Source organism: Podarcis bocagei (genome assembly GCF_964188305.1).
Source record: "Podarcis bocagei genome assembly, chromosome: 1".
Lineage (NCBI taxonomy): Eukaryota > Metazoa > Chordata > Lepidosauria > Squamata > Lacertidae > Podarcis > Podarcis bocagei.
The window spans coordinates 45277896-45304479 of NC_138125.1; the positions used below are offsets into that span (position 1 = coordinate 45277896).

Genomic DNA, 26584 nt, shown 5'->3' on the forward strand with positions numbered 1-26584 from the left:
TAAAATTGTTTGAAGGGATTTTTAAAACCTATAATCCCACTTATGATGATGTACAATACCTCCTGGACTCACTACTAACTACAGAAGAAACTAGGAGAGTCCACACTGAGGCAAAAGCGCATTTGCGGGCAAACACCCCTAAGGGAGGAAAGAAAACAGGCTTTTATCCAGATACCAGAGCCAAAGAACCGCAGGGAGCTCCGTGGTTTTCTGGGATCCGCAGGGTTCTGTAGGATATTGATACCAAAATACAGCAGCATTGCTCGGCCCCTGCATGACTCAACTAGGGGAACAGAGAAGGATCCTTTTATATGGGGCAGGGAACAGCAGCAGGCTTTTCAGGATCTTAAAGTGGCATTACAACAAGCCCCAGTGCTTGGCATCCCAAACCCTGAGAAGCCTTTTACCCTGTTCATAGATGAAGACCAGGGGGTAGCCAAGGGAGTTTTATGCCAGAAACTGGGAAATTGGCAGCAACCCATCGCATACTTGTCAGAGAGGCTAACCTCAACAGAACAAGGGTTGCCCCCCTGTATGAGAGCGGTTGTGGCAGTGGTCACCCTACTCACAAAGGCAGATAAATTCACGTTTGGACAAGACACCACCTGTGTGACTCCACACGCAGTCCCAGCCTTACTTGACATGAAAGGCACCTATTTTCTATCACAAGCGAAAATGAGAAAGTGCCAGATGCTGTTATTACATCCACGCCTGAAGTTTCAGGTTACCACAGCCCTTAACCCAGCTACCTTATTACTGGTAGGAGAAGGTGAGGGACCGACCCATGATTGTGTAGAGGTCATGGATGAAGTGTATTCCAGCAGGCCTGATCTTAAAGATGAGGCGAACCCACATTGGCCTTCATGGTTTGTGGATGGAAGCAGCTTTGTTGAGGCTGGACAGCGAAAGGCAGGATATGCAGTGGTAGCCCTGGAAAATAACGTGGTCGAGGCCAGCTCACTCCCACCGGGAACCTCAGCCCAACTGGCTGAAATAACGGCACTTACCAGGGCCCTGTGCCTAGCAAAAGGGCAAAAGATCAATATTTATACTGACTCAAAGTACGCTTTCCTCACCTTGCATGCCCACGGGGCACTGTGGAAGGAACGAGGTCTGCTCACCTCCAGAGGGGGTCAAGTGGCGCACCCTCAGGCGCTCTTGGACCTTCTGGACGTTGTCTGGGAACCTGAAGCAGTGGCAGTGATACACTGTTATGGACACAAAACTGGACCTAGTGAAGAGGCCAGGGGAAACCGCCTGGCTGACCGGGTAGCAAAGGAAGCAGCCCGGGGTTCATCCCCAACACCTTTCATTGGGGCCCTGGTACCAGAAGGAATTCTGGATAGCACCTTGAAACCAGGGTACTCTGCCCATGAGGTGGCTACCGCAGACACTGAGGAGCTAAGGCTCTCTAAAGAAGGATGGTATCTCACCCCTGATGACTGGATATGGATCCCAGGATCATTGTCCCAGCAAGTAATTCAAAGGTACCATGAGTCCACCCATGTGGGACCTGATGCCATAACCAAGCAGCTGGGAAAGTGTTTTTATGTGGCCAACCTCTACCAACTGGCTGCCCAAGCTTCCAGGAAATGTACGTTGTGCCAAAGGAACAACCCTAGAACTGGACACTTGGCTCCACCAGGAGTTCAGCACAGTGGTATGGCACCCATGGAGGACCTCGTTGTGGACTTTACTGAGCTACCCCGCTGTGGCCTGTATCATTATTTGCTTATGGCAGTATGTACATACACGGGATGGGTTGAGGCATGGCCCACTAAGACTGAGAGGGCATCTGAGGTTAAGTGATGTTTGGGAGACCGGTTCCTTATGTGCGCATGCTTTCACCTATCCCTGTTCAAGATGTGGAGCTGAATAATTTATGTGCAGCTACTCTCCCGAGTTTTTCTCTCTCAACAGGTGGACCCAAGCTCGGACTCCTTGCATTTTAGTCCTTGCATCAGTTCAGGCCAGGTGACGAAGTGTGGGTTAAAGACTGGGCCCAAACCCCGCTGCAACCGTGCTGGAAGGGACCCTACACTGTTCTCCTCTCTACACCCACTGCTGTGAAGGTCGCTGGCGTCACCCTTTGGGTCCACCACACTCAGGTGAAGAAAGCTGCTTCAGATTGGACTGTGTCTCAGCATCCTGAAAATCCCCTCCGGTTGACCATCTCCAGGCGCCCAGCGGACGACCGCCTTGCTGGTATCACTCCAGGTGCTGATACCTCTACGCAAGGCTTAAGAAGTGGATGGAGGAGCGCCCGCCGGCAGTGCTCCCAACGTGCCTGCAGTTCGAGTAACACCACCTGATAATGTTTTGAATCCCGAAAAGAACTCTAGTGTGTATTATTTGGTGTGAGGAAGAGCCCGTGGGTATTTTGACACCAAGTGCTGGCCGTGTCAATGCTGCCACCTACTCTTGTGGGTGTGTGGTAATCCACCAACCTTGGGCTCCTTCCCCGTGGGGCTTGTGTTTGCCCTCCACCAACCAAGGATATAGTCACCCCGCAGGACTAGAAGGGATCTATTTGCATACTATAGGATTTGATGCTTGGAGGTTTCCACACCCCTTTATCCTGATCACCCCGAACGCCCAGGCAGGCCAAACCTTCCCCAGACCCTTATCATGATTAAGGAGTGGTGGGAGGAACCTTGGAACCATTGGGCATGGTGGATAGGAGTAATATGTACTGCCCTGATTATCTGGATGGTTTTTTATTTCTGTTGGCACGAACGCCATAGGTTTTGTGGAAGGAAGAGATCCCCCTCTATCCCCTTGATGATCCTTCTCCTATTTATGGTGGGAGAATTCACTCCCAAGGCCAAATGCTTCCAGGCCTTAAATCGTAATAGCATTTTCCCCACACAGGAAATGAGAAGACAGGGGGCTCAGAGTCTCTATAACAAGTGGCTTCAATTGGCGGAAAAAGTAGCCCATGTTCCTGTACAAACTTGGGAAGGATGGGATATGTCCTGGCTAGACAATCTCCTCCCAACAGGGTGGCTCCGGGGGCTCTTTGCTATGCTTATGGGACCTTTGCTAATTTTGCTTTTTCTGCTTCTGTATTCCTTGCTTGGTGCAATGCTTGCAAAAAATGATGTCCTGAATGATGGGGCCCCGTGTGATTGCCCTCATGCGAGAGTATAGGCCCATCCCTGCGAACGAACCTATGGATTAGGTTGTTCAGAAGAAGAGGGGGGAATGAAGGGAGTATCGAAATACTGCAAAACTATGCCTAAGGTCCCCTGGGCATGCACAGAGTGCCTTTCTCCCAAGGGAAAGCAACATCTCTCTCTCTCTCTCTCTTACTCACTCACTTGAAGGGAGTAGGCAGGGAGTGCACTGACAGTTGGGAGGCAACGCCCGGAGAGCAGGAGGAGAAATGCATCTGGAGCAAACAAGATACGCAGGCTTGGCTGATAAGCGAAAGGAGTGCACTGGCAAAATGCTTTAGAAACACCCAAAGAGGCAATAAGGCAAATCGAGGAATATGATATGGTGGGGTGGGGTGAGGGGCTGCAGGAGTATAACTATTGCTGGCTTACGTGTATTGGGGGCCACCAGCCTTTGGAAACAATTCCGCTGGTTGCCTCTGCGCAGATCACAATAAACCCTTTTCTCCGAAGGAACTGAATCCCTGGTGCTTCTTTATCTCCTCTAAGTCCTGGGTAAGCGAGCAAATGGATCCCAAGTAAATAAGGCTTCACCCTCACTGCAAGAAGCAAAGTTACAGGGAACCAGGCAGAGGGCCTTCTTGGTGGTGGCGCCTGCCCTGTGGAACGCCCTCCCATCAGTTGTCAAGGAAATAAACAACTATCTGACTTTTAGAAGACATCTGAAGGCAGCCCTGTTTAGAGAAGTTTTTAATGTTTAACAGACAACTGTATTTTAAGCCGCTGTATTGGAAGCCGCCCAGAGTGGCTGGGGAAACCCAGCCAAATGGGCAGGGTATAAATAAATTATTATTATTATTAATCCAGCTGTTTCAAGTTGCAGTCACCCTTTGAAGTTCCTTTGCTCAGGATGGCCAATCTATGGTCACTTACAGTCAGGGCTGGCTCAATATATTTTGCTGCCTGAGCCAAACCAGAACACAGTGCCTCTTCATGCACTCACCTGGGAGTAATTACCATTGCACCTGACGTCTCTGCTCTAAGTTCCTAAAATTACAGACACCTTGTATTTGTAGACAGGGCCTCTGTCTGTGCCAGAAACCTCATCAAACCGTTTTCCTGCAAACCGCCTCTCCCTGCCCCATTTCCTGCACAAGGGGCTGCTGACAGTTGCTTGCAACGACTCTTCACGACATTTGCAGGCCATGAGGGAGAGGGAACTATAGCATTCCCTTCCATTGGATCCCCATCTGATTTCTACGTTGCAGGGTTTTCAGAAGACCTTGAATATATCTTTTTTCAATTGGCCTCTGGGGCATAATGATTATTAGCTGGGTGATGGTCCAGTTGAATTATGTGGTTTTTTTTCTGGCTCTGCTCTGTTAACAAAACAAATATGTGAAGTGCAGCCAAGTTGTAGTTTTATGTGTTTTTTAAATGTATACTTTTTAAAATGTATACTTTGATTGTAAGTTGCTTTGGGCAAGCAGTTTCCCCCAAAATAAAATTAAACAGGCTACAAAGAAAAGCTAAAAGTCCCAAATGTGTTTTAGCCACTGGACTGCATTCTGGAAATGGCTCTCAAATGATATCAGTAAAGGATACTTGTCCTTTAGCAGCCTTTTGCATTTAGACTTCTTCTCTGAATTGGCAGCTCTTCAGAGATCTTGTCCAGTGTAAACTTGTTTGCTGAACCAGAGCTGGTGCTGCAGTGCCAGACTTAGCATTAAACAAAATCAAGCAGTGGCTTCAGGCAGTACATTCCAGCAAAGTTCTTTTTCTCGCTTCCAACCAGCATTTCCTTGTTTCATTTATTTATTTTTTAAAAAATAACACCATAAAATGGTAAGATAGAGTTGTCATTTGGATTTTTCACCCCAAGTTGCAAAAAATGTCTAAGCGTGGTAGTGTCTATCAAGCTAAATAAATGTCTTAAGTCTGGAGAGTCAAAAGATCTTGCATGATTGTGGAGGAGCAAATTATGATACTAAAAAAGCCCACCCAAACAAGTGAACTAAAGAGGGCCTGGGGTTGTACCCAACTTTAGATAGAGTAGATCCACTGAAATTAATGGCGAGGACTAATGTAGGCCCATTCATTTCAATGGGTCTACTCTCATTAGAACTTAGTTGAATACAACTCCTCATCTAAAGATAACTCCTGTCTTTGGCAAGATATATATGTGAACTACGAATGGCCCAAGATTACCTTTCATATTGGAGGTGAGATGAAGTTACATACAGTGGTACCTCGGGTTACATATGCTTCAGGTTACATACGCTTCAGGTTACATACTCTGCTAACCCAGAAATAGTGCGTCAGGTTAAGAACTTTGCTTCAGGATAAGAACAGAAATCGGGCTCCAGCGGTGCGGCGGCAGCAGGAGGCCCCATTAGCTAAAGTGGTGCTTCAGGTTAAGAACAGTTTCAGGTTAAGAACAGACCTCTGGAATGAATTAAGTACTTAACCTGAGGTACCACTGTACCCATTTTTGTCCTTCAGTTTGCTTAAATTGTTACCTGTTTTGTGACAGCCCCCTCCAGGGGCCCCGTCTTAAACATTTCATCTATGTTCTTTGGAAACTGTCCCATGCAACCCTGGAGTAAAATCAATATCATACTTATATAATCATATGAAGCTTGCATGTTCCTTGATTCATTCACTGTTTTGGGTTTTGTTTTACATATCAATGACTTCATTGATTGATTGATTGATTGATTGATTGATTGATTGATTGAAAAGACCCTTTCTGTCAAATATAAGCTATGGTAGTTAACAATCCAGAGTTGAAAAAATATATTAAGCAACAAGAAAAACTAAAAAACAAAACAAAACCCTACACAGCAATACTTCAAAATGTAGGAGCATCAAAACAACAGGAAATTAAAACAAAAATAAGGACAAAAATAAACGATTAACAAAGGGCCAAATATATATACACACACATACATAATCCAAGGAAAAACCACCACCCAAGGTTTAACCTGCTCTCTGAAGTCACTAAGAGAAGAACTCAGTGTTGCACTCAGATAGAACAATCTCCCTTCTCCTCCCACTGTGCACTGTTGTGTTCCAGGGGGTCTCCTGACACACCAAGCCAATTTTGGGGTGTGCAAGGAACATGCAGTGGAAGGAGAGGAGGAAAAGCCCTGTTGCACATCATTAGTTGAATCCCACTCATAGTGTCTGGACCTGATGGGTGTCCCACAGTGTGGTGCCACAACCAAAAAGCCTCTGCTTCCACAATACATCTGCCATAACTCATTTTGCGGAAGCATCTAAAGAAAGCTCTTTGACTTGATGCAGAATGATGTGCATGGAATGGCACTGATGAAAGGATGCACCATGTTGCCTTACCAGCAAATAACAAAATTTCATGCACATTTACAGCATGCAGTCAACTGCACTAAAATGGGGGAACAAGCTATGTAAGTATAATTTTAACATGAGTGTATCCTTTCAGCATTATTTCAAGATTGTGATGCTGTCAAGCTGATGACGAACCTGATGCACTATGGGAAGTCCAAGAAAGAGCACCACTTCGAAAAACAAAAACTATGCTTTGGAAAGGGTGTGTTGAACGTTCACTGAAAACTTTGGCACTAGTTTACATATGAACATCTCCAAAATAGACTTTGAATTCCAGTTTCTGGACTCAAATCAGGACCTGGAAAAAAAATCAAGAAAAGAACTGAATGCTTCTTTGCTATCTATGTTCATGCATATAAATATGCATATTAGCTATAGTCCTGGCCTTCAAGATCATGATATCAAGTTCAACCCTGTGCCGCATCCATTTTCAATGGTCTATCTTCTGTGGTTTTATTAGAAAACAGCAACTTACCATCTTGATAATGGTCCAGCTGTCCAAAATAGCACATCAATGATCCCAGGAATGCCTCTCATAACACCAAAGGCTTCTAGACATTGATTTGGCATTTTTTAAAAGATGCGCTTCCCTTTTTTCCATTAATCTCTTCTGAATGACTTCTTTTTATTTGTTCTGTTAGTTTTCGTGGAATAAATAGCTGAAATCATCCATGTTTTGCTATTTGAAAATAGCAAGCCTGATTAGAATAATCTGGTTCCCTTGACCAAAGTTAATTGATCTCTGCAAATCTGGAAAGGCTAGCTGGAGAATTCAAAATTTTCTGCTAACAGTGGTTTCAATGTTCTCTCGTCTTCTCCTTCCCCTCATCTTTAGTAATGACGGCTGTCAAGACACAAGGCCCGACTTCCAGCAGAATCAAGCCCAAGCTGCAATAGAGTGGTAGCCTAGTTTTGACAAGCAGAGCTGATTTCTGGAAGTCAGAGACATTCTCAAGCAAGCTAGGAAAAATGATGGAAGACATCTAGAGTCAAGAAGCAGTACACATCAGCCCCATACTAGCAATGGATCAGAACAGAAACTAAAGGGTAGTCACAGAGCAGCCAGCATCAGCAACTAAGTGGTTCATCCAAGTCAATTGTAAGCAGGAAGAACCAGGGAATATATGACATACAGACAGGCACACACACACACAGAGAGAGAGAGAGAGAGAGAGAGAGAGAGAGAGAGAGAGAGAGAGACTTGCCAGAAGCACATATGAAAAATATAGTACATGAGTATGCGCGTGGCGCTGTGGGTTAAACCACAAAGCCTAGGACTTGCCAATCAGAAGGTCAGTGGTTCGAATCCCCACAACGGGGTAAGCTCCCATTGCTCAGTCCCTGCTCCTGCCAACCTAGCAGTTCGAAAGCACGTAAAAGTGCAAGTAGATAAATAGGTACTTCTCCAGCGGGAAGGTAAACGGCGTTTCCATGCGCTGCTCTGGTTCGCCAGAAGCGGCTTTGTCATGTTGGCCACATGACCTGGAAGCTGTATGCTGGCTCCCTCGGCCAATAAAGCAAAATGAGCGCCACAACCCCAGAGTCGGTCACGACTGGACCTAATGGTCAGGGGTCCCTTTACCTTTACCTTACTGAAGGAAAAGAGCCTCATTCAGGAAAAGGTCTGAACCTTATCCCATAAGGCTTGGCCTAAGGTAGGGATGGGCTGGGAAGCTGTGGCCCATTGCAGGACCACAGCTCCCATCATCCTGGAGCATTAGTCATGCTGGCTCCCAGTTGCGAGTCCAGCAATATCTGGAGAGTCCCAGGTTCTCCACACCTGGCTTAAGGCATGGTCACCAGAACCTGGCTATCTGTAAGCCTTTCTGGATTATAATGGTACAATTTGGTAAGTCAGCATGGTGTCATAGAGACCAAGATTGCTGTTTCAATATCTCCTGGGCCAACGGTTCTGGTCTTCCTTCTTAGCCTTGTGTGGTTTTTTTTGGTCCCTTCTTGACATTATTTTGCCTAACTTTCTCCCTACCCCCAGCCTTATTTCTTAACTGTAGATAGGTTTTCACCAGCTGATCTTTTAAAAAATTTGAACGGTTGTACCAAAAAAGATTGCAAGTCATTTGAGTAGCCCATACCAAATTCCAAGGCCGTGTACCACTTTGCAATGCCTTGATGTGAAATGCTTTCAAGCAATGCAGCATTACAAAATATGAAACCAAATGTTCCTTTTGGGATCATGTGGATAGATGATGCTCACTTCCTAAAAGATTTCTAAATTTGTTCCCTGTTCTTACTTAAGCAACTACTGCAACATGAAGAAAACCAGAATAGAAAGATCTTTTTTGTAGCACACACAAAATGTAAGCAGGATGAACACCAACAGGACTAGCTGGGCTTTCAAACAAGCAATTCTTTCCCTGTGTTTTCGAAGTCATAAATTTCTGTGCTGCCTTTCTGCATCATGGTCCAGGGCCCCATCAGATGACTGGCGGTATATAAATTTAATAAATAAAGCTCTTCTGCTTTCACATGAAAGGAGGGAAATTGCCTTATGCAAAGTCAGTATGCAATTGCAGCGTCATTGACAGGTGGTTGTCCAGACTCTGCTTAAATATTTCCAGCAAATGAGATCCTACCCGTTTCACATGCAGTCTGTTTCACTATCAAACAGCTTCTACTATTATGAGGTTTCTTCTAATATTTAGTCAAAAACTGCGTCCCTGCAATTTCCACCTTCCTGCTCCCTTGAGCAACAGAACAAGAAACAATCTAGAATAGAAACGGACTAAAATACAAAAGATGTTCACTCAACAAAACGCTGGTGGATTGAGTGGCCTGCTTCCAAAATTCACAGCTGTTCAGATGAGCCAGTGTGTAATGGTTAGAGCAGGCTTTCTCAGCCTCAGCCCTCCAGATGTTTTGGGCCTACAACTCCCATGATCCCTAGCTAGCAGGACCAGTGGTCAGGGATGATGGGAATTGTAGTCTCAAAACATCTGGAGGGCCGAGGTTGAGGAAGCCTGGGTTAGACCAAGACCTGTAAAACCAGAGTTCGAATCTCCACTCAGCCATGGATCTCATTGGGTGACCCTGGGCCTGTCACCATCTCTTAGCCTAACCTACTTCACAGGGTTGCTGTGAAGGAGGATGAAATGGGGAGGAGAAGAATGTACACCACCTTGAGCTGCTTGGTAGGAAAGAAATATGGCATATAAACGTAACTAAATAAATAAATAAATATTCCCCTCACACAGCTACAGTTCTCATTGTGGTTTAACAGTTAACACCTCTTCCCAAGGAACCGTGAGGGGACTACAGGGTCTCCTAATGACTCTCAGCACCCTTAACAGACGGCACTTTGGGGGGAAGACATGGCTGTTTAATGTGGTATTATACAGCTTTCAATTTACAGTGCAGATGGGGCCTTAGTGAGAATAAGGGGCTAGCATTGGAATGATCTAGTTTCAGAGAAGAACCTGTGTGGGGTGTTATGTTCTGAGCATTGCTGGCTAGTGACACTTGTGCTCCAAAGCAGGTTATTGCAAACTTTGAAGAACGGGGGACAAATATAACCTGACCAAGACTGTCCATACTATGGGGCAGAGTGAGGCAGGCAGAACATAATGGGTGGGGGGGGACGCATATCATGTACCTGCCAAACTAGCCTGCTACCCTCAGGTACCGAGGTGGGTGCTATTCCATTGCCAGTATTGAAGACTCAACTGTCAGACTAGTCGCCATCTGTACATGAAATGAGGGGGGTGCCATTTTATCCTTTTCCTCAGATAGCAAAAGGTTTAGGGCTTGAGCTATAATACTGTGGTTCTGTTTTGAAATACATTCCTTCTGTACTGTGCCTGTCAGATGAGCCAGATGCATCAAATGAGGCTATTTACCCTGACCTTTTCGGAGCTTGATGCCAGAATGGTGTGACTACCTTACAATTCACCATTCATAAAGTTATTAACCATGAGGTTTTACAGACCACCAGCAGGCCACGTGAACAGAACAGATTACAAATTCAATCAAAGATAATAATGAAATGCTGACTCAAAGGGGAGAATAACTTTTATTTTCTTGAGGCAGAGACCTCCTGATTTCAATTTCATTTCTTTAATTCCTGCTGACTTAAATGTTGAAAAGATCAGCTGATCAAGGGCGCATTTTAACACTCCCCGAAGGGTGAAGAAACATAAATGTTTTCTCTTTTGTTGTCTATTCTGGCAAACGGACAAGCAGATGGCAATAAACTGCAGCCCCTCTCCCAGCCAGTTAAGGTAAGGTAAAGGACCCCTGGACGGTTAAGTCCAGTCAAAGGCGACTATGGGGTGCGGCACTCATCTTGCTTCAGGCTGAGGGAGCCAGCGTTTTTCCACAGACAGCTTTCTGGGTCATGTGGCCAGTATGACTAATTGCTTCTGGTGCAACGAAACACCATGGTGGAAGCCAGAGCACACGGAAACGCCGTTTACCTTCCTGCCGCAGCAGTATCTATTTGTCTATTTGCAGTGGTGTGCTATTGAACTGCTAGATTGGCAGAAGCTGGGACAGAGCAACAGGAACTCACCCCGTTGCGTGAATTTGAACCACAACCTTCCAATCAGCAAGCCCAAGAGACTCAGTGGTTTAGAGCACAGCGCCACCCGCGTCCCTTCCCTTCCCAGCACAGCACACGCTGGTACTCTTAAGGTACCAGCAGCTGCTGGGTGACCTTGGGCCAGTCACACTTCTTTGAAGTCTCTCAGCCCCACTCACCTCACAGAGTGTTTGTTGTGGGGGAGGAAGGGAAAGGAGAATGTTAGCCGCTTTGAGACTCCTGAAGGGGGAGTGAAAGGCGGGATATCAAATCCAAACTCTTCTTCTTCTACAAATTGAAAGGGTTCTCTAGCCTTGCTACGATTCCCATTGCAAACTGATAGTGATGGAGTGGTGGATGGGAAGATCAAAGCACTGCAGTGATGCAGGTCTATCACAACAGCAGCCTACTCGGTATAACAGGTCCAGAGCAAATCTCTCTAAAAGGTCATCCATAACCCTAATGGTGAGAATCTTCACAACTTAGTAAAAAACAGTTTGTCGGAGACCTTTTGCATGGGAACAAGAAATTGGATGGAGAATAAAATGTATAAGGGCACGAAGCAATCAGAAATTCCTTTAGGCAAGGGGAGGAAAAGGAATAGTTGCTGCCCGTTTTTACCACCACCACATTAATCTCCTAAAATAGAAGAGCCGTCTAGGAAATGATGATCCAGATCAGCCACTGAGAACAATATGAGTTGTAAATTCAAAATTTTATATGAGGCATAAAACTGGGGGTCTTGACCCCTTTCCAGTCATTAAAGGTTGCAAGGTCCATTTTCCCAAGACTTAATTCCAGTTACCTGATAGTATTCCTGTTTAGGAAGCTGGTTAGATTCTGTACATTTGGGGGCTCGGGGGAGCTTAAATTGAACACACAGTATATTCCTCATTTGCATCAAGGAAAACTGTGATGTGGTTCCACTGTCAGCACGTTGTTTGCCAAGCCAGAGAAGTTCTTTTGACACTGAAGGAAGGATGTGGAGAAAGAAAGTAGCATGACTTACAGGTAACAGTAACTCATTTGAACTCCTCTTCCAGTCAGTGAAAGTAGAAGTAAATTGAGACACAAACAGAGAAACTGAGACACAAACCCTATGTGAGTTTATGTGTATGTAGGTTAAGAGAACCCCCAGGTCCCAGTTCAACACACTAACCACTAACCACTACTCCATACTGCCTCCCTATTCCTGACTTAGGGCCTTCAAATGCTGGCATCAGGAGATCAGCCTCTCTGTGTCAGGTCAACCCCAACCTGCCTTTTACTCTCTCACTCCAATCAGAATGGATTTGCATCACCCAGAATACAGGAGAACACTGTGGAATCCACAGGATGATAGATTCTTCCAATGTTGCACTACAGATCCATTAAGATAAATGAGAATTCGGGCAACAGCTTGCAAGGGATTGGGACTGTTTAAAAAGATGCAGTAACTCAATGCTGGTTTGTAAATATAAAATAGCAGGGACAGAAAAGCAATGCAACAAATGATTTTGTCAGCAGTATGGCCTGCTGTTGAGCTCCCCACCACTGGCAAAACACACACACACACACACATTCCAGGGGGAATGCAAAACTTCAAACGCAATAAAACCTCCTGGTAAATCGCAGCCTGATCTATGGGAGACATGAAATATTGAAGTAATAAAGCTGAGTAGGTTCATTTCAATCAGGGTAAAAGGGTGCCAACAGCTAATCCTGGGAGTGTTAACCCTTTAGAGTAGGGGTGGCTAACCCGGGGCACTCCATATGCAATTGGAGTCCAGCTCCTATCAGCCTCAGTCAGCGTGGCCATTTGCCAGGGATGAAAAGACCTGCAGTCCAGCAACACCTGGAAGGCCACAGCTTCCCCACCCCTGATTTAGAAATACTGGATATTTATTAGCATCCAGTGGTGCTGACCATTTGCCTGGCTTCTCATTCTTCAGAAGATGCAAAGACTCCATTGTGTCGATGCCTAGCTTCTGAAACAAAGGAGGAGCCAGGTTCAAGATGCTCACACTCTCCAACCTCTCTTAGATGCTTGAATACGCTGTTTGTGCAATAGGGTTCTCCCTCCCCCCCTCCCCCTGTGCCCCTTGAAATAGCCTCAGGGGCTTGAGAGAACCCCCAGAACAGAACAACATGGAATTCCTCCCATATTGTTTAACATAAGAGTAACAAAGACCTATACAGCTGCCCAACTACCAATCATATAGGAGCAATATAATGTAATAAGAGCACAGTGGAATAGGTTTCTTCCCCTTTCTGTTGTAACTGCTGACATACATCTGAATCTATGCGTTTTATGTTGTGTTTCTTCTTTGCTGAGTTTCACAGAAATGTGGGAAAATGTGTGCAGCTGCTGATAGGAAAGGCCCGCAAACCAGCCTGGTCAGCAAACCAAAACTCCCCTCTATCAATATTTTAAACCTATAAGGAATTAAAAATGAGCACACTTCAATCACCAGGTTCTTCCACCACCTTCAATGTCACTGGTATCTTTTAAGAAAACGTTTTTTGAAGAAGAAAATGGGTTTTAAAAGTGCTATGGCAGCTTTTCTTTAAGTGGATCCAGTGACCTGAGGATTTTGTGTGTGTGTGTGTGTGCGCGCGCGTGTGCGTATCTACTGCCCCCCATCCTAATGGAAGACCAGCAACCACGACAAGAATAAACCCAGATCAGCAAATGTTATTTGCTTGAGAGGTGTGCAGCCTTTTCCAAAATGTTGCATGGGATCAAAATGCCATTACCCCAACTTGCTTTGGTTAGTATAAGGAAACTACATTTTCCCAACTTTAAAACAAAAAGTTGCATTTGCTGGGAAAACACAGTTCCCTCTCCCTATCATGCCACTTATAGAAAATGGTACACAAGGTATGTTTATGATGAGTGCTCCCACTCCCCTGATAATAGGCAACACTAATCTCCATTCTGTCAGAGAACAGTCTGAAGATAGGAATATATTATAGGATAATGCAAATTTCAATTCTGCTTGTTTCTCATCAAAGGCCTTTAACAACAATAATCCATACCTGGGAGCAGCGCTTCTTTATATATAGAAAAAATGTGCCAGTACTGTGTCCCATTGAGTACTGACAGAAAAAAAGCCCTGTATATTGTTTTAGAAAGTGCAAATATTCAATACGTTTGGCTTTAAATGTCATCCTTAGCAGGAATGAACTATGTGAAGAGAGGAGGCCTGTTTCTTCTGTCCCTAATACAATCAGAACTCTCCCCACTCTTAGGAGAGAAAAAATCCTTAAGTGGTGTAGTTGTCGGGGGTGGGGGGGAGTGTGACTGAAGTTTGGATCAGAAGAAATAAAACTGCAGCTCCTCCCATATTGTCAGCCATATTGGCACCTCTGCCAGACCACAGCTGCTGCACTGCCTGGGCCACTGACAGAGAAGCGGCCCTGGCATTGGCGCTGATATCCATTGAGAGATCTCAACAAAATCTCACAAGATCTCTCGAACTCCATGAGATCTCAAGAGATTTTGGTGAGATCTCGCGAGAGTTCATCAGAAATGGCTGCCAATGCCAGTACTGTTTCTCTGTTGGCATATTGCATTTCTAGTAAGGATCTCTTCCCCATCCCCCAGTGTGCCTGTAATTAATAACAGTGAAAAGCGGAAATTTTATATGTGTTACGCATTAAGTGTAGTGCGTAGTTTGGCCCTTGGTTGTGATTTTTGCTCTGATTTTGATGCTATACTAGCTTTCACCCAAGCCTGTGCTTGCAAGCATGGTAGAATTCTTTACTTTCTCCTTTGTATGTTTCAACTGCATGTCATAAATAATCATCACCTAGATTTCCGTAACCAAAGCTTTAGCAAATTATACAAATAAGGCTGTCTATGAGAACAGTGGGAATAATTAACCTGCACATTCACTTTTGTTGTGAGTGGGAAATGGCACAGGGAAAACACTTAGAGGTACAAATCAGATGTGCCCTTCTCCTGAGCTTAGTAATGTCTTATTCAAGTTCAGGGACCTAGACTCATAATCAAATTTGGTTGCAAAATGTGTTTACGTATTACAGTACTTATAAAACCTTTCAGTTTACTCTGTGAGTCTTCTGATTTCTCTTAGGCAAATCATGCCATCCATTTCCCCTGACTTTAGAAGTGCTCTTTTCTTTTTCTAAATACCCCTTCAAAGTCTCTTTGAACCCATCATTATTGACCTCCCTTTAACGCAAGCCCCCTCATCGGCCATCGTACTGCGATTCCAGCTTTTCTATCCTGCCTTGTGTTCACTCTTTCCTGGGTGAGACAGGCAAAAATGGCCTCTGGAGATGGGAATAACTGTCAAGGTCGTGCTGAAATGATTAGCTTGGGGGGAAACCTGCTCACTGTTTGGATGAGACTGCCCACCCACCCACACCCAGTTCTCACAATAAGAGCATTGCTATCACTCTGAGATGTGGAAGAGGCTTTCTAGAAGCTTGCTACTTTCAGTTTGAATGCCAAGAACTATTCTTAGGGTGGGATGGCTGTTATGTACAGTGGTACCTCGGGTTAAGTACTTAATTCGTTCCGGAGGTCCGTACTTAACCTGAAACTGTTCTTAACCTGAAGCACCACTTTAGCTAATGGGGCCTCCTGCTGCCGCCGCGCCGCTGGAGCCCAATTTCTGTTCTTATACTGAAGCAAAGTTCTTAACCTGAAGCACTATTTCTAGGTTAGCGGAGTGTGTAACCTGAAGCATATGTAACCTGAAGCGTATGTAACCCGAGGTACCACTGTACAGTGGTGCCTCGCAAGACGAAAAGAATCCGTTCTGTGATTCTCTTCGTCTAGCGGTTTTTTCATCTTGCGAAGCAAGCCCATTGAAGCATTAGCGGATTAGCGCTATTAGCGGCTTTTAGCGGCTTATCTGCTGATCGGATCAGCTGATAAGTGGCTTAGCGGCTTAGAAAAAGGGGGAAGGGGAAAACAAACCAGCAGGAACTCGCAAGACATTGTCGTCTTGCGAAGCAAGCCCATAGGAAATTCGTTTTGCGAAGCACCTCCAAAACGGAAAACTCTTTCGTCTAGCGAGTTTTCCGTCTTGCGAGGCATTCGTCTTGCGGGGCACCACTGTATTGAAGTTCTCACCCTGGCCACCAGGGGTATGGTGTATATAGTTTTTACTCAGGCCCACGTCAGTTACTTTAGGCGGGAAACCCTGGGTTGTTGTTGCTACAATGTTGACAGCTGGCTGCCTATTCAAGCAGGCCGGCTGAGCTGTTTGCTGCTCTGTTCTGTTCTAGCTTACAAATAAAGAGCTGCTTTGGAGAAATCGCTGCGTCGTCTGCTATGTCTACCCACTATTTAACAATGGCTAAGACAGGGGGCAGTTCCACCTGACCTCTGGATGCCAAACAGTGCCCCTGCTTACAAGGAGGCGGAGAGGTGAGGAGCAGCATGGGCATAGCAGCAGGACGGTTGGATTGGTGGCAAAATTGCCTTCACCGTGCTGAGCTCCCTGTGCCTTGCCCCTCTTCCTCTAAGTGGCAGCAATGCTCAGTGTCTTAAACCAGTTGCACAAGGCCACCCCACCATTACCACCTCACTGACTGCTACTGGTGGTAAATAGCTTTAAAAAAAACCAAAAATGTTTCAGCAAGCCTATCCAGGCATGTAAACAAGATGTGTATCTCAGTTGGTTTTTAAAAAATTAAATCTTATTGGTATATTAATAGTTGTTTTTGTGGGATGTGAAACTTGTAGCAGTCAAGTACAACATTCCTATAGTGGACATGTTAGATGTTTTGTTCGACTCAGGAGAAAACTTCCTCAGACTTCCACTATATGTGACTTGAAGAGGGTGTGGACTATTCTGGGTAGAGGAGCACATGTCCTCCATATTCTGTTCTTCTTCTTCTTATCCATTTTGTGTTCCTATATGTTAGAAGTGACTGCTCAGTCACAGTCACTTGGGACTAATTCCCTTATGGGACAGTTTATGTAGTTATATACTTGTGTAACCTAAGTCTGCTTTCAGGGATCTATCTGTGAACCTGAATGAATCTGTGAGTAAGCTACTTTTATATTAAGTTTAATCAGATTCTCGTGTCTATTCTTTTAAGAGGGAATAAAAGGGAATTACCAGGAATCCTATATTTAAAAGAGGCTTAAGCAAGCCTGCAACAAGCTAACCGCTGTGCAAATTTAAAAAGGGGAATGTTTCGAACTCTGCTAAGTTATAGAACTTGCTAACGCAAGTTAGGAAGAATATCATTAAATAATATATCCTCTCCTGCCTCCCTAAACACCCCCACAGTTTTGAATTGTTTTACATTTGCCATTTAGGGATTCTTTGATCAAGTGGTTTATGGGTGCCTCTAAATGTAAGATAAAATGAAAGATGGCTGCTCCCACCTTTCGAGAAAAAGAACCTAAGAATGGCTGTAGTTCTTCTTGGGGCATTTCCAGTAATGCATGCAGACTGGACTCTTCATAGTCCTGTTGAATGCAAGACTTCGCCAAGGTATCTAGATGTCCTGGCCTGCTCTATATCATGGTTGTTAGTCAGCCACCTATGTTTGGTAAACCTTTTAGTAAAGACAAGAACTTTAGCTTTTTGGTCATTTATTGTGAGCAGCTTCTCAGTACAGCAGACAAAGAGCGTTTGAAGGGTTCTCCAGAGGCCTACTTCTGAAAAAGATGTAATGGCTGCGTCATCTGTGTAAAGTAAAACAGGGATTTGCTAATTTAAGGGGGTGGAAATCTGGGTTTGGCATAAGTTTGGTCTATAGAATTGATGTGAATAATAAGGACGACTGATGAACTCCCGATTCATTATCCTCTTCAATGGACCCAGGGGCAACAAATGACCTTGTGGGTTGCACTCTGAGGTAGTTGTTATCATGTAGCTTGCACAAGAGAGCATAAAGCCTGCAGTCTAAGGATAAAGTTTCCATTTTTGCCCATAGCCTCCCCTGGCGATATTATCAAATGCTGATTCAAAGTCAACAAAAGCAGCACAAAGTGACCCATATGAAAACCAAAACACAGCTACCCTTCAAAATTTGCACTTATCTGAATTTTGCTGTGTAGTTCTCCAAATATTTACAAAAATGCATCTATTAAGGGAAAGCATGCATAAAAAAGATATTCATGAAACTGGCATACAAGAGGAGAAACTGCTTGCTGAAATGTGTACATTAGCCAAAACTGCATATAAAATGCATTTACCAGGAGAAATTCACACCAAAATGCTGATGAATTTTCATAATTATTTAAATAAAATAAATAGCAAATTGCTGAAAGATGTGTGGAACTGAATTTAAGATTGGAAAAACAAGAAACCCAGAGAACCAAAATTGACAGATCCTTCCATCCCTAGATTGTGGGAGCCGGGCTGAAGGAAGAGTAGGAAACACTACAAAAGTTAAAATACAAACAAGATGCTAACAGTCTGTAGGCAGATACTGAAAATTATGAACATGCATTGAGATTACTGGACCTGATCTTTCCCTGGCATTTAGAGGCAGACCCTTTGTCCCTGTCGCACTGCCAGCTTAGGATGGCCAAAAATGAGAAGAAAATTTCCACCTCAGCATTTGGGACTATATTTGGCTCCCGGCTCAGATTTCCAATTAGTGAGAGCTGTGAAGGTGCCAGCAAACCCAGGCTTTCTCTGCTACATTGTCCAGCGATTTTGATATAGCTTCCGTCTTTTCAACTCCCACCTTACATTTAGTTTAACTGTTGTAAATGTCTTACTCCAGACTTCACTGTCAGCTCAAATCTTAGTCACACAAACCAAATGCCAATTTGGTCATGCATCTAGGACAATTATCCACCCTCTGACTCAGGACAGTTCTGGTCCTACTACCTTAGTAGCTGGGATGTCTAATGGTCCCAAAGTGAAACCAGGGGGGGGGGGTATGAAGTCACCCCAGTTATCCAGCTATTTTTCACTGAAAATTAGTATCTGATAACCACAACCCACCCCATATCTGAATGAATGAAAAGAGCCCAGCACAAATATCAATACTGACTTAAAGGTAAAGGGTAAAGGGACCCCTGACCATTAGGTCCAGTCGTGACTGACTCTGGGGTTGCAGCTCTCATCTCGCTTTATTGGCTGAGGGAGCCGGCATACAGCTTCCAGGTCATGTGGCCAGCATGACTAAGCCGCTTCTGGCGAACCAGAGAAGCACACGGAAAAATAGTTTACCTTCCCGCCGCAGCGGTACCTATTTATCTACTTGCACTTTGACGTGCTTTCAAACTGCTAGGTTGGCAGGAGCTGGGACCGAGCAACGGGAGCTCACCCCTTTGCGGGGATTCGAACTGCTGACCTTCTGATCGCAAGTCCTAGGCTCTGTGGTTTAACCCACAGTGCCACCCGCGTCCCTGCAATACTGACTTAGTTCACAACTATTATTGCAGTAACTAACTGTATCTAGTTAATTTCTTTGTGTTTTGCAATGAATATTTATATCGTTTCAAATATGGAAAGCTCCAGATTTCCTTTGCCCCACCTTTGTATTCTGAACCTGGACAATGGAGCCATATTTTTATGCAGGATAACATATTTGGTAAAAATAGGTGATTTTCTCATTTGTCTAAATGAGTGCATCTTTGTGCAAGGACATGAGGGGTTTGTGAAAATTCTACTGCAAGTTTTCATACACAACAACATAATTCAATGCATAATGAAAAATACAAAGTACTATAACATAGTTCAAGGCCCTCTCTGGCTTATCTGGTTAGCTGATATCTTTAGGATATATGATTTTATTTATACATATATACAACCTGAGCATAGCATTAATGAGCATAGCAGATGTTGTTCATCCATTAGTCAGAGGTTGGGATCCAGCACAGAGCAAGGGTGCCTGTGTGTCCAGCTTGTAGTCTGCTTGCAGCTCAGTTTGCCCCTTCTCTCCACCCCCCCACCCCGGTGCTAAGTGAGGGGAAAGCCGACCCATTCATTCTATGGCACAGATCAACTTCTTTGGCTATGCTAATCATGGTCCTTAGTCCGTCACAACCATTGCCTAGACCAGGCTTCCTCAGCCTCCGCCCCTCCATATGTTATTGGCCTACAACTCCCATGATCCTTAGCTAGCAGGACTAGTGGTCAGGAATGATGGGAATTGTAGTCTCAAAGCATCTGGAGGGCCGAGGTTGAGGGAGCCTGGCCTAGACTGGTTTGGCAGGCTTGCTCACATACATTCTACCCTCACAGATACAAAAAGCCAAGGGACTCAGGGCATCATGCAGGCTGACACACACATACACACTGCAAACACACACAGAAAGCCTGGCATGAGCACTCAAATCACTGGCAACGACGACAACAAATCTCTCACTGGAGCAGCCATTTCCTGCATCTTTCTCCCCCAAGATTTAGAAAGCAAAGATGCCTTACACAAGATGTCTTTCAGTAAACTTTAAACTGAAATGTTTCGTTTGAAAAACAGGTCAATATCAATTGCTTCAAAAATCTACTCGCCTTGTTAGTAAATATTTTCCCTTTACAAGGCAAACTGTAGATATGAAATAAAAGTGGCTTTCCTACCAAGATAGTAGCAGTGCAATCCTATGAGTGTTTATTGAGAAGACAGTCTCACTGTTTCTAGTAGAGCTTACCCCCTGCTCAGCGCATCTAGGACTGAAGCCTAAAATGTCCAAGAGGAATACAGTTAAAAATAGGGAATGCCACTCTTCAGTAATCACAAATAAGAACTCATCAAAGAGGAGACATTCAACTGAGGTTGTAATCCAGTACTTACTGACCTGGCAGTAAGCCCATTGAATCCAATGGGAATTATTTCTGTGCAAAGACACATGTAGGATCGTGCTGTGAAGATGCTCCACTTATTATATAACCCCAAATATGATGCCAATTATTCTAAGTTTGCTTATAAAGCAGAATAGAATTGCAGGTTTTTACCAACTGTGGATTTTTCTTAACTTCAAAATCCTGAGCAGAAAAGAAGAGGGAAGTTATATTCTAATATCCACTGTATCACACCTAATAAAAAGCACCAGACAGATAATTTTGTTTCACTCCTTTACAGATTAACTTACCGTTAATTGGTGGGCACATTTTACCATGTTCTTTTAATTAAAAAAATTGATTTGATTTTAAAATGTCCATTGTGCGAATTCCTAACAATTGCTCAGAACACCCACCAAAGCAAGATTTGACTAGGTTTTTCGAGTTTTAATTTGGTTATCCAAAAACAGAAACTCCTCTTCTATATTTAGAGCAGGATTTTTACTAATATTTTGTTCAGCAGCACCCTCTAGTGATTTATAGAAAGAACACACCATAACATTCTGCCAATGATGGGTTACCTTTGGTCACACCTGCACCATAAATTTTAAGTGGCAGCATACCATTTTAAGCAGTCATGGCTTCCCTCCAAGAATCTGGGGAACTGTAATTTATTAAGGGTACTAAGATTTATTAGGAGATTCCATATTTGCAAACCTTCTTGCCATAGCTTCTTCTTTATCTAACCTAAACTCTTCCCAAACGCACAAAACATTAGTATTCATTTTTAAGTTTCATAAGTTCCCAGAATATTGCTTGCATAAAACAGGAAACAGGCTTGGTAAATTTAGGAAAAACAATTCGCTCTTAGCTTAGTTCTTATTTTTCTCGGTAATTCAAACTGTAAAGTTGCTCACAGCTCTCAGGAAAGGAGAAAGGGAGAAATCAATGATTGTGCATTGATTTTATGAGGGACTGAATTGCAGCTGAGAGAGGCATGTCAAAACCAAGATTCAGAAAGTAAACAGCTGTCCTGCTCGGATCTTGCTCATCATCCTGTATATCTAGACATCAGTTTACTGGCTCTTGGCCATGCTGAGCTTCTGTGGGGTGCAGGGACTGCATTTCCAACATGGCAAAGGATCTTGCAGAGAGGAAGCATCCCTCAAAAATCTCATCTTGCTTCCTCCTGTGAGCTGCTGCAGGCTCTGGTACTCTGCCTCCCATTTGTGACTTGTCACTACTGTAGTTTGCAAGAAAACTTGTAGCAGCTGGTAGCCAACACAGTGGCCTTCAGATGTTTTGGACTGCAGTGTTTTCCCTAGGGAGTCTCACTGTTACGTATCTATGCGCCAGACAAAAACTCCCCCCCCCCCCGGCAACATTTGGCTATTCATTATCTATGGCCTCCTTTAATGAATGGGGTTTTAAATCCTATCTTTTAAAAATAAGAATGTGTCTTACGATTTTTCTGTGTTTTATGAGGGTTTCAATGTATGTTATTCATTTATTGTTGTATGTTGCTTTAGGTTGCCCTGGCAAAAAAAAAACAGGGCAATGGTAATCGCTTCCTAATCACAGGAAGTGTGATTAGATGGCCTTGTCACTCAAACAGTGGCTGAGTTTGGACATCACAGAAAACTAGCTGTGATGGGAACAAGCCCAGACTCCCTTTGGGTTTGCATGCCCCAGTGTGTCCCCTACAGATCCCTGAGCATGCCTTCAGATTTATTAAGTTCCACCAACCACATTCTTCTTCTTTTGATTTGGGGAGTTGTAGCAGCTGCCAAAACATCCTGTTATGCGAAAGATAACTTTATTAAATATAATATGGTTAGAAAAACAAAGAGAGAGAAAAACAGCTAATGCGGAGAGATTGGGGGTGGAGGGAACAGGTGGCTTTGCACAGAGATGGAAACGTCTAATGTTGTTTCCTGAGATGTGTCAGGCGCAGAACAGCTGCAGGACTCAACAGCTTGTTCAAATCACTATCCCATGAACAATTCTGGTGAATCAGTTCCCACTTTTCCCAGATATTTCTACCCCAGTCATTGCAGCAGGGACAGACTTTGGTAATCTTTCAGTGCCCTGCATGAGGCCAAAATTTGGCATCCCCAAATGGATCTTCTCAATTATGAATCTTCTCTATTTTGCACCCCCTTGGCTCAGCGCCCTGTGCGCAGGAACCACCCGCTCCACCCTAAATCCAGTGCTGCGTTACAGCCTTCCAGCCAAACCATAAGACTTAACATTCCAGGTACAGTAGTACCTCTGGTTACAAACGTAATTCGTTCCGGAGGTCCGTTCTTAACCTGAAACTGTTCTTAACCTGAAGCACCACTTTAGCTAATGGGGCCGCCTGCTGCTGCCGATGTGCCGCCGGAGCACGATTTCTGTTCTCATGCTGAAGAAAGTTCTTAACCGGAGGTAATATTTCTGGGTTAGCGGAGTCTGTAACCTGAAGCGTATGTAACCCGAGGTACCACTGTACATTTCACCACGTGCTACGAGCAAATTAAGCCTTTCTGTCTTCTAGTAAAAGATGCCAATAATCCTACCGGCATCTCACATTTGCATCACCTTTTATTTTTTTCCTAAAATCATTTGTCTTTCATCTTGGCGGAAACACTTGCTTGTCCAATTTCTTCCATCATGAAGAGTCAAGCCACTTTCACGGAAACTATGCCAAGGCCAAGCCAGGCCGACAGCGCAGATCCCTTCTTGTCATGCTCCTCAGGAAAGGCAAGAGACCAGGAGGGTGATCGGCCTCCTCTCCAGTCTTAGAGCTGCTGCTCCCTCCCCCTACTTCCCCACTGTCAGCTGCTGAGGTTCTTCTCTACAAATCTGATGTGAATGGCTCCTCCTTGGGCTGCTTCTTAGTCACGGTGTTCAGGTATTTCAGACGAATGGTGGGAAGCTGCTCATAAAGGTCAAAGCCCACCGGGCTCTCTTTATTTGGCAATTTATAGTAGAGAAGATGTCGCTTGAGTACCTGAAGAGTGTAGGAGGAAGCAGAGGGTGAATGAAAGAAAAGCGGTTTCCCCGATATGGCTCAAACCCTGGAGATATGGGCCATTCCAGGCTATGCTTTTTCTCTTACGGGAAAGCATAAGGAGCACAAGGGAACTAAGCAGTAATCACTCAGATGCTGCAGCCCAAACACATGATGTTCATACTATTAGCACATCTGTTCTGGGGAAATTTGCACCTTAATACTGTTGCAACGCCTGCAGTATTTGTCATGTGACAAAGACACATGACAGCAGAAGCAGCAAAGCAGGCTGGGAAGTGCTGGGACTGCACAATCATTTGGGCCTACTAAAGTTATTCAGGCCTAACTGCTAACTGTTGAGTCACTCTGACATGTGACTTAGCAGCCATTTTCTCTCTGTGTTCTCTGTAAGATTTCAGTCAGAGTCAGTCTGCCTCAGTTGTGAGCAGAGTCAGTATGTAATCTCAGTCAAACTGTTTTGAACCATGTTGTTTATGAAGAAGTTTATTTTAACTCAGTAAAGTTCTTATTCTTTCAGTTTAAAACTCTGCATTATTAATTTACGCTGCGCGTCAGTATTAGGTTGCTGGTACCTCAGCTGCAAACAGAGTTATTGTTTGAACTGTGCTGTAAGTTTTAATGCTTGTTATGAAGGGGAAACAAGATTCCTAGCTATCAGCTTACAATAGTGCTTGCTGAATCTCCCAATCACATTTAGCGGATTGCCTAAGTCTCTAGTGAATTGGTGGCTGAGGTTAGGTTTGAACTTCCTCCATTTAACTGCTCCAGTGCAGAAATATTCCTCACCCAACAGCCTGCCTTTCAGAAAATTACCCAACTGGCCACACAATAAAATGTGCTCTGTCACATACCATATAGAATCGGGGCTTGCTTCTTAGTTGGGCATTTTAATGCTAAACTGCGATTGTAAGAAGGGTGTTCAACAGTTTGCATGATCAACATCCCTCCATTCCTATGGAAATGATGTGTCCTTTGTGCTGCTGCGCAAGAAGACTCAGGAGAGAAACCAGAGCAATTGTTTGCAGTGAGGCAATGGGCTGAACTAATGTGTCTCAGCCAAACAACCCATAGAGACGTTGGGAGCACTGTGAAAATTCATCACGCCACAAAACTCTCTTTTGTAGCATTACGAGGACTGGTTTTGAGAGCCAGCTGCAGGGTGCCTACCTCATCAGCCAAGAGCCAAGTCCTCTGGAGCATGCTTTTTCGGGCCACATCAGCCTCCTGAGATAAAAGTACCAATAAAATAAAATAAATGTTAAACTTATTATAGTTGCTTTTCTAAGAGAAAGGAATCCAACTCTTCAGAATCCCCAAGGGAATTGTTGGCCATCACAGGCAACAATGAACATGCAAGAGCCAAAATCTCTATATCCTATATAGCAACCTTTTCTTCAAGAGTTTAGTGAGCTCAGAAGAACCCATGCAGATACATCTTGTTTCTTGGGCTGCTCTTTCTGAATTAAGTTTCTTGGCAAATCAGCTTTCTGCTGGCATGCATGACAAGTGACCTGATAGACCTAGTGAGGATTCAGTGGTCTGGCTCACACTTCACTCTAAGCCAAAGCATGCCTTAGAATGTGGGCCAACCTTGAACCACCAGAGGTTCTAGTTTGGTCCAGGAGACCATTTCCCCCAAACTACAACTGCTCACCCATCAGCTGACATTACTGTTGACATCAGCTGGTGGGCAGGAGGAGAGGATTTAATCCTGCACTGGCTGGGTGCCCTGTTCCCAGCAGGGAACAGGAATGTGCAGCAAAGGCAGCAGGAGTCAATCTCTTGAGCAGGGAATTAAAGCATTTCTCAAAAACACAGTGTGAAGCAGCTCACACGCTTCTCCTACAAGCAGGTGGGCAGGAGTGGAGCACCCTGGACAAATGGAAATTTCCATATTGTCTTCAAAAGGCAACCCAACAACGATGCCACAGGCTATTTCTGTTGTCTCTAAAAATCCCAGGTCCGCAATGACAGCCCAGGACAAGACATTCATCCAGATCCTCCCTCCTAACAGCTGGCATGCTTTTCACATAACCAACTGAGACAGAGCATCAAAACATAACAGGAAGGAACTGTGTGCATCACACAACCAGCTTGGTAGAAGAACAGGATGCACCAAGGCCAGACTTTAAAAGATGATTGCATACCTGTGTGGTGTTATCCTGTGAGAAAATGAAGCTGTTGACATGGGCCACAGCAACCACATAAAGTACAGGGCACCAGTTCTGTCGCAAGGTCCCTGTGACCAAGGTCTGGAAGTACTGCCGGAGGAGGTTCAGGTTGTCTTCAGCAGGGGAAAGGTATCGCTCCAGAGACACAGGAAACTGCAACAAAACCAAGAAAGCAACACCACTCAAAAATATGTATTTTATGTTTTCAAAAAAGTATATTTTATAGAAAAATACACCGAAACACATTTATTGTACACACACACACACAATAATAATTGTACATGAAGAGTGTGTAAAATTTAACCGCAGACTCTTCATGCATTTGTTCAGGCACGCAAGATAGGATGGAACAGACTTGTGACTGTGTCATGTAATTCTACTCAATATTGATCCAGAGCAGATTCCATCATATAGTTAGCAGAGTAAAAACTTAAACACATTGCAGGATTTCCCCAAAATAGACCAGAGGCAATTAATATTTCATCCAGCAGAGCGTTACTGCTGCTGAAGGCAAATGAGCATAATGGTCACAAATCCAATACGTTCAGGATTGGCACTGTCCATAAGAAGTCCGGTTGCAGCAGACTTAACTGAAACTTACAATAAGTTATACTATGTACAAAACACCACACCAGAAGGAAAAGAGATAGAAAGTGAAACCCAGGCTCCTTCTGGCC

The 26584-nt window shown here is 44.2% G+C and overlaps 1 protein-coding gene across 3 annotated transcripts in view; it reads right to left on the reverse strand.

Moving 5' to 3' along the window:
- Positions 1 to 22522: 22522 nt before the first annotated feature.
- The window catches only part of RPAP1 (RNA polymerase II associated protein 1), a 48040-nt gene continuing 43978 nt past the window's right edge, over positions 22523 to 26584 (reverse strand). For all 3 annotated transcript variants that reach the window (XM_081207889.1, XM_081207890.1, XM_081207891.1), the window contains 3 exons: positions 25884 to 26060; positions 24904 to 24960; positions 22523 to 23715 (listed from right to left, as the gene is read on the reverse strand). In XM_081207889.1, coding sequence (XP_081064015.1) covers positions 23560 to 23715; positions 24904 to 24960; positions 25884 to 26060 — 390 coding nt within the window. In that variant the 3' untranslated portion in view covers positions 22523 to 23559. The remainder of the gene's footprint in view (positions 23716 to 24903; positions 24961 to 25883; positions 26061 to 26584) is intronic.